At 45.4% G+C, this 17,345-nt stretch overlaps 1 protein-coding gene across 1 annotated transcript in view; it reads right to left on the bottom strand.

Annotated features, from left to right (window-relative positions):
• Positions 1-17,345, bottom strand: part of LOC145711254 (uncharacterized) — a 34,672-nt gene that overhangs the window by 197 nt on the left and 17,130 nt on the right. Inside the window, exons 3-6 of the mRNA XM_081788978.1 lie at positions 1,005-15,937; positions 826-962; positions 260-782; positions 13-185 (exon numbers count right to left, since the gene is read on the bottom strand). Coding sequence (XP_081645104.1) covers positions 13-185; positions 260-782; positions 826-962; positions 1,005-15,937 — 15,766 coding nt within the window. The remainder of the gene's footprint in view (positions 1-12; positions 186-259; positions 783-825; positions 963-1,004; positions 15,938-17,345) is intronic.

Below are 17,345 nucleotides of genomic sequence, written 5' to 3'. Positions count from 1 at the left end.
TGGGATAGTTACCGTCTTCGAGCAGAGCAAGAAGGAGTGCATGCTTCGCTCTCAGTGTCACAAATCTTCATGCTGCAAGTAAGAGTTTGCTCGTGATCTTCGAATCCGATAAACATGAAGGATTTGAAGGAGAATCGAGATTGATCGGAGTCGCCGTTGTTGTAGATCTCCACGAAGCCAGTTTCCTACGGGAATATTTATTTTTGCTGCTATGAGTCGATTTTTTATGAAGAAATTACTATCAATTCTTATAACTTACATCGGGATTGACGCAGGAATTAGAAATAACTTCGTGTGTCATGTCATCTTCCCCTTCAATAGAAAGAGTACAAGTATTAAGAACCAAAGCGTATCGCGAGTGAAGATCAGCCACAAATGCTCCGACGAAGACTTGGTTAGGGACTTCGACGGTGTAAGTGCCAGTCACTGGCGTCGAAAAGCTCATATCGGTAAAGAGCATCAAGTTTGCGTCGAAGACACCCATTTCTCGTTTGAGCTCCTTGTGGATTGTGCTGCGTCCGACACTGCCAACAGCTGCCGAGACACGAATCGAAGTTTCGAAAGCACATGAAAACTCGGTATACATCTCCACCTTTCGCTTGATTCCTCCTATGTTATGACCAAAGCTACCAGAGACGGCATTTGTGTAGACAACATGCGTTTCGTTGAATGTTTTCTCCATTCCGCAAGCATCACCGCCGTAGATAGTAAATTTGTAATCAGTTCCAGTCTCGTAATCGAGTTTTCCGACGCAGGTGTTCAAACCAGATCCTTGAAGAGGTCTAAAATTTATTAGTAGTTTGAGTCAGACGTTTTCGAAAATACCCGTCATAGGAGCGGTCGATTCCGTTGATCGCCAAATGCTCAAGTCTGAAACCGAATCGATGCATGACGCATTTGTCGACCTTTACCACCATTCCTTCGGAGTCGCATGAGAAGCTAATATGGTCAGCGACATTGATCTAAGGGTCTTTATTGATTCAAGTCTTTGATTTTTAGTCTACCTGATCTGGTCTAGGCATCGATGCTAAGTCGCATTCGCATCCGTTTCCAGCGTTGCAAGAGCCATAAGATCCGCATTCCGTCGTATCTCTGAGCTGGCACTTTGGCGAGGTAGACAAAAGTCCACCAGCATCTTTGCATGGCAAAGTGCAAATGAGTGAGCAGTCATCGTTCCAAATCTCCTGCTTGTCGAAGCCCTCTCCCTCGAAAACTTCGCACGTTCCGTCTCCATCTGTCTCGGGCATTGCCAAGAACTCGTGAGCAGAAGAAAAAACTGCTGGAACAGTTGCATTCAGATCAAAATCAGCAGGGAAGGCAATATTGAACTCGAATTCGACTGATTTGTCTGTTCCGTTTACTTGGAAGGCGTCAAAAGTGGCATAACCAGTTCCAGGTTCGAAAGGAACCTCGTCAACTCCGATGATTTCTCCAGTTTCTCCGTCTTTGAGAGAAACAACACAAGTGGCCGGGTTGAGTGGGAAACCAACGACAGTCATCATTTCTCCGTCCTGATCTAACACGTGCAGAACGAATGATTGGATGTCGACTTGTTCGATTTGAATTCCGGTCGGTTCTTCATCAATTACCATTGTTGTTGGCACCTTGTAAACAATTGGCTCGGCTGCAGTATCCTTAGCGGCTTGTTTTTCGTTTGCTACTTCTTCTGCAGTCTTAGTTGTTTCCAAATCGATCTCACCATCCGAGGCAGCCAAAATTTGAGTTCGCAGAGAATCAAAGTCGATACTGCCAGGTTCGTCTACGCCGATTGCCTCTTCGTCCAAGCCGAGTTTTTGAATGATACTTTCTCCAACTGGATTTTCCTCATCGAACCATTCTGGCAGATCTTCAGTTGTTGTTGGTGGGTCAGCCATGCCAACAGCAACTTCGCCGACAGAAACAGAGGGGTCCTGATCTACGATTGCAGATGCTGCAGCAGCACCAAGTGGATTTCCGTCTGCTAGAGATTGTTTGGCTAGCGTGGCGCCGACTTCGTTGAGAGCGTCAACTTCTGCCTTCTCATTGGCCAAATCTTCCTCGTCGAGCTCGTTATCGCCATCTTCAGGTCTGTCATCATTGCTGCCAATTTCAAACTGCAAGGATGAGCTTTCTGCATCGTCGGATCGTCGAAGTCGCTCATTGCCATAGTAATACAAACCGGAGGCTTCGCGTCGCTTTCGTCGTTCTTCATTTGTTTCACGAATGACGTTAACGATCTTGATTCGACTGGGTGAGATTCCGAGAAGAGCAGCGATATTAACGGCAATATTTCCATTGTCATAGAACTCGTCTTCGGTCAATTCGGTCATAACATCTAACTCAAGAATCAGCGTCGATTTCAGCTGAAGATTGTAAATGTGACCGGTTTCGAAAATCATATGAACCGCTTGTTCCTGGCGATCGAAGAAATTCGTTCCTGCAGCATTATTAATGCCGTCAAGAGAAGGAAGATGAAGTTCTCTTCGAGGTCGTTCCCATTCGATTTCGTCGCCAATGTAGCGGGCGTTGGTTGGAATCATATAAATTCCGTCTTGTTTGACATCCATTCGGTTTGGTCTCATTGTGTAGAATGTTATATAAATCTTGCACTTTTGATTATTGTAGTCAGGCAAGTGGAAGTTCATTCGCTTCGGAAGCGTTGATGTAAAGTAGTAGTCGTAGTGGTGGTTGCAAGCGTGATGAGACCAGAAACTGCTCAAACGGATCATGCAAGCGTACCCAATGCAGCAAGAATGATCTGCAGGGCCGTTGATAATGTCAACATATCCGGTTTCGGATCTGACTGCAAGAGGCGTTATTCTACGGACCATGTGATCTACATCCATGAATTGATAGTTCATCATGATCATTTTGAGGGAATCAGTACAGTGCCAGGCTGGAATAGAAGCATCGTATACGCAGTTTTCATCACGAATAACTCCCTTTTCAGGTGCGTAGTCTTCCACAGAAATCTTTTTGCCGTCAAGTGTCGTCAACATCGTTTTCGGAAGTCGGTAATCGCCAAGTCCAGGGCGAGTGTCAGTGTAAGTATGTCCGTTTCGAGTAACTCCTTCCCATTTGTATTCTGACTCAGAATGGAGGAAGCCTGGTGTTCCTAGAAGATCGCCAGTTTCGTCGATGATCATTTGCTTCTTGTGCCCGTCGCAGTGCAGATCAACACAATCGGCAATGTTAACAAAGCTAGTTGTTGGTCTGTAAAACTTGGCAACTTTGCTAAGTGTGGCCACGTTGCTATCAAAGGTGTTTCCTTCCTTGAAATAGGTCGGATGCGAATAGTCTTCCATTTTCTTGTTCGAGCTGAAGATGACATCTTTGTCCCCGCATCTTCCATCAAACTTAGTAAAAGCGTTTGCAACAACACATGTTCGTCCGTAAATCGCTGGGGTCTTCACAAATGCTTTGTACATTGGTTTTCCAGGGAATTTGTTGTAAGAACTCAAAAAGTCACTGCCAACCATAGCCGCATGATCTTTCGGACTGCTTGTACCCGGGGCGAATTCACCACTCAATCCTAGAATTGTCGAATGTTCATTATCTACACCACATTCCCAATGCTCAGATCGACCGACAATTATGTTGTTTTTGTAAGTCACAGAAGCTTTAGGATCGTATCGTTTTGACTCAGCATTAGGTCCAGCATGAACAGTGTAAAGGGCGACAGAATTATCAACGAGAACGTTATCGGAAACGACCAATCGTTGAGAAGTAGATTGGAAGTAAACTGCAGTAGTAGTGTGGTGAAGGAAGAATCCTGATACTTTTTGGCATCTGCCCAAGGGCTGCTTGAGAATGTAATAGCCAACAAGACATCCACTGCCGATATTTCCAACGACTTTCGGGTCAGTTGGGTAAACGTCAGCTGAGCATTCCTCGAGATCGCCAGTGCAAGTCTGACCGTAACCATGGAAGCAGGGGCCCATTACACCGGCAACATGATTGTTCTTCATTGTATACCGTTGAGCATTCTTGAAATCAATACCGGCTGGTATCTGCGCACTATCAAAGTCTGAATTTCCTCCGTTGATGTTAGCCCAAGCTGATCGTTCCCAAATAGAAGCGATTGCATTATTCTCTATGACAGCATCTTCTCCGAGGACGCGGATACCATCTTCAGGCGCACCAACAATGACATTGTCCTTCATCTCAAGACCGTTGACCCCTATTCCCGATCCAATAGCAGTCGCCAAACCATGGAAGAAAGAGCAGCCACGAACGTATGATTGCTTTCTATCGCCACTAGCAGTAGGGTCGATTTTGTAAAACGCGAGCTGGAATCTTGGATCGGTATTATCGTTGTAGCCAAATTGACCCATTTGTTTGAATTGAACGTAGCTGAACTGGCCATAACCAGATCGGAAGATTGTATCATCTCCATCTTTCTCGATGGTACTGGCGACTAGAACTCTTCCTCCAACCTGACCATTTGCACCGTCACTTCCATCTAGGATGATATTTCTTGTCAAAAGCATAACTGGAGCGCCAAGGTGATTTCCATCAGCATCTTCGAGATTGGTGTCGATACCGAAGTGTCTGAACTGGATAGTCTGGTTGAGTGTGTAAGTTCGGGCCTCTTTTGCAGTAATTGAGAAGAACTCGACCTCTGCTTGATCGAAGTTGCTCGAAGCGATGGCGATTTCTTCTCCGACCTTCCAGTCGGCATCCTCACTCAGCGTGATTGAATTCTCCCCAGCCTGAACTGTTGTAGCAAGGTTAGTCCATGTTTTGTCACGTGGACAACCATGCATTTCAATAGAACCGTATCCACCAAGTGCTTTTGCACCGATCGGAATTGAATTTCCAAGCGCTCCGAACTCTTCTGCTTCAGAAACATTTCCCATCAGACGGATAGTTACTGTTCTATCGCAAGGAATTGGCTTCTCAGCAGTTCCGATGATAAGTTTTCCGGTAAACCTATCGACCAAGTCTCGTCGTTTTCTTGTTTTGCCCCAAGTTGTCTCAGAAATGCCTGAGTTGACAATAAATGATTCGATTTCAATTTCAATATCCTCCTCGATATCTTCGATGACCAGTTCGCCATCAAGAAGGAATTTAGTCGCTTTCAACACATTTGGCCTTTCTGGATCTCTTAGCTCTTCTGGAATGCTTGTCATTCGGATAATTCGCTTCTCGCTGATGAAGACATTCGTTTCATTATTTCCGTCCCAGCCTGAAACAGTGAACCAGTCTTCGCAACCTGGCGTGCCGATTTCGCACTCAATTGTTGCTTCCGTCGTTGTTGTTGTCGGCGGTTGGGTGGTTGTTGTCGGTTTGATACATTGAGGATAGAAGCACTTGTACATTTTCATTGACCAAGTTGTTTTTCTGCCATGAGTTCCATCACCTCGTCCATCAACTTCATATTTTGCTGGGTAGATGCCCTTTGTGCTTGACATTGTTGGATTCTTCAGACCTCTGAGCATGTAAGTGAGTTTATATTCCTTGGTAGAGATGAATTCGTCATCGGATGTGATGTGATAATCGAGGTTATTATGTGTTTCGTTCGTGATTGTCGGAATTTCATCGTGTTTCATTCCAAGATTTGTGTAATCGATGCGCTGGTAAAACTCATGAGCAATGTGCAAGTAGTCGTTTTGCTCCAAGTGGAACATGTCAGCGGAATACGAAATATTTGTCACGTGTTCATATCCCTGCCACTGGAGCACATGTTCTTGGCCTTGATTGAGCAGCATCATCCATCCTTTTCCTCGAGGTCGGCAATCACGGAAAGGAGAAGAAGCAGTGCCGTAAGGTGAGGTAGCATGAGTGTTTGTTCCTTCAAGGTTCGATGGAGAAACGTTATTAAATGGGAATCTGTGAGGTTTGAAAACTCCGTCTTGGTAAGGGCAGATTTGAACTCCGCGTCCAACGAATTTGGCATTCGTTCCATCAGGTCCTGGCCAAACTGAGCTACAGTGATTTGGATCGTAAGCACCCGATTGAGGGACGACGTAGACTTCCTCACCGCCATTCTCAGTAAATGAGCCATCAATATCTCGGATAGCATATTCGTGCTCCCAGTCAGTCGTTATTTTTCGAGGCGAGTTTGTCCAGCGAACATCAGTGTACCAACAGGTAGCTGCGCAGTCGAATGCATCGGATCCATAGCATGGGTTCACAGCAGTACAGACGCCTCGACCTGGCGCGTCGAAGTTAAAGAAGTGAATGTCGTGAACTGTAAATGCGAATTCTTCCCAAGGAGTTTCGATTCCCATAGCTCCACAGTTATTGACATGAGGATCATGTTTCATTCTTCCGATTACGATCGAACGCACAAAGGCTTGAACATTACCAGGACAATCAACACCAGGACAGACACCGAATGAATTCAGATACGTTTCTTTTCCTGCAAGCTGTGAGATTGCATTATCTGAAGCGATGAAGTTGTGGAATTGGACAGCACCACCGGTCGTGATTTCAGCGCCTCTTTCGTTGTTCCAAGTGTGGAGGCCATAGACAGAGTTTCTATCAACGCCTTCTGGCATAGTTGCATTAGCTGGAATCTCACCAATCTTGAGTGCTTTTGGAGCTCCCTCCCCACAATCACCATTTGGTCCAGTAGGAGTTAGATCGACAAATACCCAAAGACCGTATTTTCCAGAAGAATGGACGGTATTATTCCAGAACTCTCCGAGAGGTCGGTTTTTGCAGCAGATAGAATTTGTGGCCGATGGACCTGTAGGATGTTGTGGCGAATTGAACCAGTAACCAAAGTGAGAGGAACCAGCAACAGCGTTATGTCGAACAATATTGTTTGGATTTGGCATCCAGAACGAAGACGGAATAGAATCAATATTCAGAAGAGAAGATGATTTCTTGGTCATAACAGCTAAATTATACTGCACTATATTGTCTTCTTCGATGCCATCTTCGAGGAAATAGGTTAAACCCATAACGTTGAAGGCAACATTGTATTCTACAAGAAGATTGTGGACACCGTGCATTGTGACGGCTCGGTTGAATGTTTCGTGAACAGAATTACCGCGGACGTAGGTGTTGGTATTTCCAACATCTCCTGTCATATGGAAGTGAATCGGGTATCGACCGAGTCGGAACGCCTGTCCAACGAAATTGAATTCAACATACTGGATTCGGGCAGAGTCTACCATATGAAGGAATAAGTGTCCACCTAGCTGATCGGAGCCGACCTCGTGGCCGAATCGATTTTGGAAACAAGTCTGGGTTCCGAAAGCGGTTCCGATTCCAAGCTCGCATTCGTCAAGTTCTTCGACCCAGTCTAAGTTACGATTGCCTTGGAAGAGAACGTTCTTTGACAAAAGACCAACTTCAGCCCGTTGGCAGATTGTTCCAGCCCAGTCAAATCCGTCAGAACATTCCGACATATGTCGGAAACGAAGAGTGTCATTCAAAGTCAGTGTATATCCGTCAGCACTTACTTCCGAAATATAAGCAGTTTCTGAATGATGGAGATGCATCAAATCACCAGTTGTAGCGATAATAATCTGATCTCCTGCAACCCAATCGTTTGCGACGGGATGAGTAAGTTTGATTGTATTGTCACCAATTTCGGCAGTTTCGTCCATGTGAGTCCACGAAGTATGAACGCGACAACCATGGAGGTCGATGGTTCCACGGCGAACAGCAAATACTTTAGCACCGTAGATTGGGAGTTCAATAGAGCGCTGGTGACCATACATTGTAATTGTCGCATCAAAAGGAATTGATCGATCGCCACTTGGATCACAGAAAGGCTCATCCTCGTTTCCAATTTCAAAGTGTCCACCGTTTGTCACAACGGCATATTCGGTGCTGAGCTCGATGCCATGAACACGGTCCCAGAGAACAGTTCCTCCGTCAACAATGAGAACAGCGAGAATCGGCGTCGACTCATCCAGGAGAATGACTTTTCCTTCTGGAATAACAACGATATCTCCTGCCATTGGCTTGCAACTGCCATCAGTGCAACCCCAGGTGAATGTACTCGACCATCGATCAATGTACCAGAACTCAAGATCGTCGGAGCTGAAGAGACCGTTGCCAAAATTCACAAATTCGATCTTTGGCTGGACTGGAATGTTGAGACCACTGTACGGTTCTGTTTCGCAGATAAGCTCTGAACTTGTCCTTGAAAGAGTGATACAGACAACGCCGTGAATTGAGACAATGGCATCGTCTCCTGCGTCTAAGTTTGATCCAGTGAATGTTATTCTAGTGCCTCCAGCTGAACCGCCTCTTGTTGGACTGAAACCTGTGATGAGAGGAGTTAAGGTGATGTCAACAAAAACGCTTGATTCTGCAGTCAGAGTAGAACCAGTTGACATATCTGAAACTGAAACTTGAACAACAACAGCAGCTGATTCCGTGATATGGCTGAGGTCTTCAAAGATGCATGTCAACTCAGTTCCTTCAGCATTGACTGTTTGTACGACACATTGAATACCATCGACGGTAACAACAGAAGATTCTGCACTGAAGCCGGCGCCAGAAAGAGTGATTGGTTGTCCACCAGACTGACCGATAGACGCTGGTGAGACCGAATCAAGAGCGAGAGAGAATGCCACATCCACTTTCCCAGAGAAATATCCGTTTGTTGAATCTCTGACTCGAAGACTGTAAGAACCAGAGGCAACTGCGGGCATTGTGACGGCCAAAGAGTCACCAGAACATGTACCAGAGAGCTCGTGGAAAATCTCGACGGGATTAACCTTTGCTTCTCTGTGGTCGCCTTGATTGCCGCACTGAAGATCAAAAGTCATTCCGGAGATAGTGTCCTCGTCATACAAAAGTCCAGTCAGCAATTGACCTTGAATCCTGTCCCTTCCTGTTAATGTTTCTCGCAGATAGAAGTCGCCTTGACTCAAACGATAACGGCCATCGGGCTGCAATTGCAACTGCCAGCGAGGACAATCAGAAAGCTTCTGGTACCTAGCAATAACTGGGCGATCGCCATCACTTGCGTCACCACTCTTAATTTCCCAGCATTCGTGATTGCTATCCGGATTTTTGTCATTCAAAAACTTGAAAATGGCAAAGCCATCGTCGAATTCAGCGAATCCAGTTTGAATATTTTTTCTGTTGTCATAAAATTTATCATTATTAGGCGCAAGAATGTACGAATCGTGAGTTCGGCCAATTATTGCACCACTTTCAGTGACAACATGGCAAACTTTCTGACTTTTCATAGCGCAGTTAGGAACGGAGCATTGAATCCAAGAAGGTTCGCTTTCCCCTTCATCGATTTCTGTTGAAATGTAACAAAATGGTCCTTGAATTCTCTTGTCAGGATTACGGCATGAATTTCCGTTGAGATCCATATTGGCTTCAGTGGTTGTTCCGGGAATTGATGGCACATCGGCCCAATTTACACAAGTAAACCCTTCCGAATGATCGAGATCTCCTCTGTAGTACTGGCCTTGGTCAGAGAAGCAATCTTCTTCATCGTACGACTCGCATGCAACTTGATGAGTGTTTGAGCAAGCAACGAAGCTAAGCTCTCCCGAGCCAACATGATAGACAAGACAGGAGTCTTCAGATGGAAGGGTAACTTGATCAGCCCAGGCGACAGCAGATCCATCTAAGTCGTGTTTGAGCAAGTTGTCACTTGTCGAGTATTTTATGTTCAAGAAAATATTGCCAGCTTCGGTAGAAAGAACATTTGTGACCTCTTCCAAAGACTCGAATTTCGCAAGATTCCAAACAAAATTGTTTCCAGTATTGTAGCAGGTACTTTCTGATACTGTAGTGAGCTCTTGCGCATTTTTGATATTGAACTTGGAGCAAGAAAAGCCATCACCGCGGTAAATCCCTTGACAAGCGCAGGTGTATTGAATTCCGTCGGCATTGGGAGTGCATTCAGCAGCATAATGACAGTTGTGAGCTCCTTCAGCACATGGGCTCATATTCAGCACTAGATCAACTCGAAGTGAGTTAGAGCAAGTTCCAGCAGGCAAATCAAGAGTCACAGAATCCCCGGCAGAAAGAGCACTTACATCAGACGTTGTTGTGGGACTTGCGCCGCCAATGTCGACAAAAGTGAAATCGAATTTGAAGGAATCGTGTTTGATGAACTCATGTTTGATCTCAATGGCAGCGAGGCCAGTACTTTTACCGGAAGGCATTGAAACAACGACATCTTCGCCAATAGAAGTAATTGGACATCGAGAGCAAATAATGCCACCGTTCTGTGTCACAGTAATGGAAATATCTTCAGACCAACCGTATCCAGAGATAGTGACGTGTTGGCCACCATTTACTGATCCAGAAGTTGGAGTGATCGATTCAGCAACAAAGAGAGCATTTACGCTGACAAGTGGTGCCACGTAGATGATTCCGCTATCAGCAGTTCCACTCACTGCGTATGATCCAGCAGCGAGGGTGGGAGCGTCGCACGTTTGGGAAGTGCTATCTCCTGCGCATCCCGTCAGTGTTTGGCCATCAACAACAATTTGAGCACCGTCCAAATTTACACCATTGAAGGTAATTTGAGCAGTATCATGGCTGATTCCAGATTCGGGCTGGACTGAATTGATTTGAGGAGTTGCAGCGAAATTCGCAGAAACTGGAACTTGATTGATATCGAATGAGTTGTCAACGTTGTAGAAGTCGTTGTCGTGTCGGAAGAAGATGTTCAAATTTTCCTGTCGATCTGCGATTCCTCTCCACATTTCCGGAGCTTTACAAACGATTTCAGTGTAGCTAAGTGATGAGATTTCACAGCGATAAGCAGGTTCTTTACCGAGATGAATTTCCGTATCGATTGAAATAACATCATCGCTTTCAAGAAGATCTTTGTCTGGGGCAATAAATCCTGCACCAGTAATTTTCAATTCCCATCCTCCCTTGACACCAACTGAAGTAGTGCTTACACCAGTTGAAACAGGCTTGATTTTGAATTTAGCAGAACCATCGTAACTGTTGTAGTAAGCTCTTCCGCGGCCAGCGAGAACGAAATCAAATTCGTACTCCATCAACGGGTCCATCATATTGTCATGATCGATGGTGTATGTACCGCTAATGCCATCAGATCCTTTGTAGAAATAATTCTTAGGACGGATTTCAGGACCATATCGTTCAACTGCAGCAAATTGAGTTTGCGCGGAGCAATCTCCGGATACTTCGAAGTTGGAAATCGTTAAATTCGCCTCCATAAATGGTGTTAAATCACCGTTAGCGACCCAGTTGTCTGCAACGGGCGTAAAAGCCCAAGAATAAATGACTGAGTGTTTCTCCAATGCCCCTTCAAAAGGTGCAGCGGTATTAGTTGTCGTTGCTGTGCAAGATCCAAGTTCAGAGGCACCATCATCAGAGCCATCTAAAGCAGGTGGGGTGCCCACGTGCGCAGCAATATGTGGCCATTTTTCGTTAACTCCGCCCCATTGTCGATCAGAGAAACTGTCTGTGACAATAACTTCAAGCCATTCTGGCCGCTCTTCTGCTTCTTCAACAATGATCATACCATTTAACCAGGCGCTGAAAGCCTGGTCGATATATCCAGTAGAGTAGTAGTAGGTGCCAGGTGTCTGGAAAAGGCGAACAAAGTCGCCAGTTGACTCTACGATTTTAGGACCCCAGATTTTATCATCTGATGAAGCTTCTTCGCAGTTTGGCTCGTCGCACTCCTGGAATTGCATATTTGGTGCTTTACCATCGACAGTGAACGACCATTTGAATCGAATAGCTTCGCCTGCTTTGATTGTTATGTTTGGGAAATTTTCTCCTGTGCTCATCAAGATTGGCTCGTTGATTGCATATCCTGTCTCGCAGACAATCTCTGTTTTAGAGACTTCTTTGACATGGCATCGATTTCGCCACATTCCAGAAAGACCACCAACAGCAAATACTTCGATAGTTGTGTCAGCATTGAGCTTGCGATTCGGGATTATGTTGTCGGTTGCAAAACCGAAACCGGAAATTGTTATCATTCTACCGCCAACAAGGGATGAATACCGCGGGGAGACCCCAGTAATCTCGACTGCGTAATCGAAGTTGAACTTGTTTGAGAAGCCGTTGTCTGCAGATGTGATTTGAAGCTCATAAGCACCTTGATCGAGCATGGCGGTGACGGCGACGATTTCTGTGTTTGACCAACTGGTGATAGTCCAATCGCCAGAATTTGCTGTTCTGTATCCCAAACAACCTCGTTGTACGTATTTCGGATCGGGAACGCACTCGGTTTCAGCGAAGAGGCCTTGCACATCAACGCTAGAACCTTCCATTGTTGAACCGAAGTTGGAGCCGGTAATTGTGATGATGTCGCCACCAATAACCGAAATTTTCGTCCTCGACATTCCTGAGATTGTTGGAGTTGATTCATCCACAACCTGGCGCCGTTTTCTACTGCTGGAATCATTCGCAGGTTGCGTTACACATTTCATTTCACTGTAAGTAACTTCACCTTCAATGGCGATACAGTCTTGAAGAGTATCAAAGACTTGAACAACAAGACCATCCTCGAATCCCTTTCCGGTTACAGTAACTATAGAGCCACCGTAGATCGAACCAGTTTCTGGTGTATATGAGTCGATAGTCAGACCTGAATGGACTTTGATATCGGATTTCGCTGTTCCAAAAGACGGATCACTAAAGGTCAAAAGTTTTTCTCCAGCTGGGACAGCGCCAACAGTGACCGTTAATCTTGTTGCCAGGAATGTGCCATTGACCGGTCCAATAAGGACATCTTCGTGGGCTATGATTTCGCATTTGGTTCCGCCAATTTCAACGAAGCTATCATCGGATACTGAAGTTGCTCCTGGGAAAGTAACATCGACAGTAATGACGTCTCCTTCCGCGATGATATCTTCTTCTCCAACTGACGAGTCGTAGACAACTGGAGTGTGATCGTCAGAATAAGTGAAAGAACAACCATAAAGCATATTATCTGTCCACGTAAGGGGTGTCATTTCTTGACGAAAGTGAGCACCGCATTTAGATCTTTGTCGATTGGTGATGACGACTACTTCTGGAAGGATCTTTGGAATAGACATCATTGAACCAGGAATAATGGCTTGGTAAGGACCGCCCTGCCAGAAATCATTCTTGACCTTGTAAAACGCTGCTGCTACATCTGGATTACGCTCAACAAATTCGTCTGAAATTGAATGCTCCGCCATCAACTGACCAATATTGCCTCTATTATGACCTTTGAAGTCGTAGTAATAGCCATTTTTGCAGTCACCGTGTCTGCTTACTTGCAAGTTCATTTTTTGAAGATGGGGCCAACGGCTGCGCATTTCAGATTGAACAGTCGAATGAGAAGTAGAATGTGTGAAAGAGTACGTCTGGTCTTCATCGTCAATGCCGAAACTGACTGTAGTTGTCACATGAGGAGCAACGTTGTCACTGTTTACAGTTCGTTCAACTGCGTAGGCATCGTATCTCATGCGAGTTCCGTCGATCGGGGTATCCCAGCGGTAGTAATATCCAGAATATTTGATATCAACGACTGCTTTGTTGAGATAGGAACCTTCTCTTCCTAGCTGAACTTTGTAGTCTGCAATATCAGCGGGATGTTCTCCAAGCATTTCATATTCAGTTTCGGTGATGAATTCCATAGTTTGATTTTTACCATTACCAACATGGTCTACTCCGTCTAGTCCCTGCTCATAGAGCTCTGTTGGATCGGGCTCAACAACCATTGGCAAAGGAACGCTGAAGCTACAGGCATCTACGTTTGTTGCAGAATAAGTAAGAACAACGTTGTGATCCCCGCTTTTTGTAACTTTCGCGTCAACATTATAAATGACTTTTCCATTGACAGTGACAGCATGTTCGATGATATGTGCTTCAGGCCTCTCGAAGCCGTAATCGCCGAAAACAGTTTCGTCGAAAACTGTATTTTCGAATCTCCACCTTCGATCAGGATCCGGGTCGTTTCGGTCATCATGGCGAGCCCACATCTTCATTTCTGTCAGCCAGACATCATTCATCCAATCAATACTGATTCCTACATTTGCAGCTTGTGTATCGAGAATGTCAACTAAGTTGAAACAGTGGTATCCCCAGTCTCTACCGTCGTTAGGAGAAGTATACTGTGATGCAGTGTTCTCGTCATTAGCCAACCACCACCAGTGATCGTGTAGCCTGTGTTCTCCCTGTGCGTTATACCAGTTGAACCTGATTTTCGCCTGCAAAAAGGAAACGCCACCCTTTACGGCAGTGCACCAGTGCTTTATAGTTCTCCTTTGTTGTACTTCATCATCTCCATTATACTGTAAGTAGCCCTTGCCGTAGTTGTAAACGTGGTAACCTGGTTTTGTTCTGAATGCCTTAGCTCCACTGAACTGACCGTATTCCATTTTGTGGTGATTACTTCCTGGCCAAATCGAGTTATCCTCATATCCAGTGTACTGATGGATCGAATTCCAGTAGCCTTCTTCTCCTGTTGGTGGATTCGCAGTGTACTGAATTTTGTTTCTGAAAATGTCCGTTCTCATCACGGCCTCGATTCTTTTTTCTCGATCAGCATTGTTGTTGAACTGCCAAAGAGCTGTCGCCATGTTTCTAGTTATTCTGCAGTTTGGAGAGCCATTGACATTATCACCGCAATACATGAGTCTATAGATAGGAGCTTTAAGAATTCGTTCTTCGGGAATAGGTGTTTCTCCTTCCCAGTCAAGTCCTGTGTAGTTCATCTTGAAAATGATGTTGTGGCTTTGAGACGTCCCCGTTGTTCTGTAACCGCGTCGAGAATGCGCCTTGAAGTAACCAAGTCTTGTTTGAGTATCATCTTCATATCGCCCGTTCTTGAAGTCACCAAGCCATTGCAAACCCATTGAAGCATGATCGCCACCCCAACCTTCTCTGAAGTTGTATTCGAACAATTGTTTACTTCCTTTTTCCAAGTACAAGTCTTTCGTTTGCTGGTTGTGTCCTCGAGCGGCATAGTTGAAAAGATCACTCCAGGCGCCGTAATGGTAAAGAGTTTCGTAGGACCCGTCTTCATTGATTCTCAATAATTGAGCATCATCATCATGTGAGAAGATAATTCTGTACCAGCCAGTCTGAGGGACTTCAAAGTAGAATTGATTTCTTGCTGAATAGCCTTCTCGATTAAATTGACCGGTCCATTTCCATTTTTCGGAGCCCGAAAAATACGAAGAATCGATTATTTCAAAATTTGCTGGTTCAAACTCGCGATTGAAAGCGCCATGTCCGTACGTATATGCGTTTTGATCAGGTACGTATCTAACAGTTGATCCTCGACTACCGGGATATTCTCCAACTCGCTCGCAATTTATAATCTGGCACTCGACGATGGTGTTTGAAGCAGTTGAATTGCAGCTTGGGAGAGCATAGAGACCATCCTCATTTCTACAATAAGTGCCTGGTTGACAGGCATCTCCGTTTTTGTCGACAGCAAGGGTACCCTGATAGCCGGCTCCCTTTCCCCATCTGCATCGCGTCGTTTTAATTGCATTTGTACTCTCCATGTCAAGCGCGATTTCGCCGACGAGATGATCTTTTCCTCCGTAATATCCGCATGTGGGGGTGTTTCTTTTGAGCCAACATCTTCCATCAACAGGATCGTAAATATAATGGCTACAACCTCCTTCTTCCTCACAGTGCGCTCGGCAAAACATCTGATTAGGAGTGTAGTGATAACCAAAAATGTCATTTCCTGGGCAATCGTTGGTTCCATCTGGCATCGGGCTCCAGTTGAATTTTCGCTTATGGGACTCCACTTTACTTGTCACGCAGGTAATCTCCGTAGCAGAATGCGTCAAAATTTTACACGATTTTCCACCAAGTTCAACGGCTGTCTCACCAAGCGTGCTCGAAAATCCAGTTCCAGTGATTGTTATCACGGTGCCACCTTCAGCTGAGCCGATGTTTGGATGAACCGAGCGAATCATTGGATAGATTTCGAAGTTAAAAGGATCAAGATTTGCGTTCCCAAGCACGTTATTGAAGTTTCTAGAGTTCACAGATGCTCCCTCATTTTGTGTTGTGTAGGTAAAGTTGTACTGGCCCGGCTCTTCAACTCTTGCGAGGCATCGGAGAATACCGTTATTGCCACTTGTAATCTGCCGGAAGAGCTCGATTTCTGATGATTCGTCTTTCTTAATTGAGATCTCACATTCACCCATATTGAGACCGTCTTCAGAGATGAATCGGGGCTGGAAAAACATTCTGTTGGGATCCTCATCGTTTCCATCGTCGACTGCATTGAAATTCACCGTGTAGAGTCGTCCTTGGAAGTCAATAGCATTTTCGGAGCAAAGGTATCGGATTTTAACATCTGGGCACATAGCGATTTCACTTAATGTCTCTGTTTGCGCGCTGTCAGTGCAATCGAAACCCTCTTTGAGGTTGAACGTCTGTGCACGCGGAAGCCCGTCCGAGTTGAAGTTGACTGACTGGACAAATGTTTGGTTGTTGTTTTTGTCGAAAACTTCCCAGTCGATAGGTGAGCGGCAAGCTGGAGCTAAGTAAAGTTTTCTATCTCTGTGATGCCTATAAAATCGTTCATCTTCGTCCCCGTTGTTATTTGTGTCAAGATCTATCCACATCGACCAGAAGGTTCGTTCCTCGAGGTATTCCTCATCTGGATGCGCCGCTGGCGAAGAAAGGTATGGAGTAGCCCAGGTAATTGTCGGTCCGTAATTGACCTCGAATCTCATTTGAGGTCCAGTTATAGTTTCTCCACCGTCAATAATGAGTTTCATTCTCCACCATCCCTCTCGATGCACAGCTGGCGTACGGCAAAGAATGAACTCGTGATTCCCAACGTGACGGGCTAGAAGAGTCAACTGTCTGTCGAAGACGCAGAATTTTGGCGTTTCGCCAGCCTTCTCAAACCAGACAACGTAGTCGTCTCCATCTGGGGAGCTTTCGTCAGGGTTGGCACCGGGAATATTGAGCTTGTTAGAAGCAAGATTGTGACCAACAATGGTGATGAGTTGCTGCCCGAGGATTGAACCGCTGCTAGGTACGATGGACGAGATACTTGGGGAGCCAGATCGACGTTCTCTAGCTCCCTCATCTGCGTTTTTTGAACGAATCTCTGCCAGAAGCTCTTCTCGTGTAAGCTCTTCGGCTTCGATGCCTCTGATTGAATAGCAGGTCGAGACTCCAGTGTTACCTTGAGGTGCCATCATCCAGTCCTCGTCTATTTGGAGCATCGGATCAAGATCTTCTGCAGGATCAACTTCGCAAGGCTCGTAGGCTGGCACACCAGGGATATCGTAAAGGATTCGAAGGTCATATTCTTGGCCTTCTTTGATTCCTGTCGCTGTACATTGAAGAAAGTAGGGGTAGTCGAGTGCTTCTCGCTGAGGGTAAAACGGGTCAGTTTCTTCGATTGATAGGTCGGTACAAGTTGGTGGATCGTCAAAGCTCTCTTCAACGGGTTGGAAAATGATTTCGACACTTTCATGCAAAACAAATTG

Source organism: Oikopleura dioica, chromosome 1, assembly GCF_907165135.1.
Source record: "Oikopleura dioica chromosome 1, OKI2018_I68_1.0, whole genome shotgun sequence".
Classification (NCBI taxonomy): Eukaryota; Metazoa; Chordata; class Appendicularia; order Copelata; family Oikopleuridae; genus Oikopleura; species Oikopleura dioica.
Note: the sequence above shows the minus strand (reverse complement) of the source record. Positions and strands in the feature narration are given on the sequence as shown.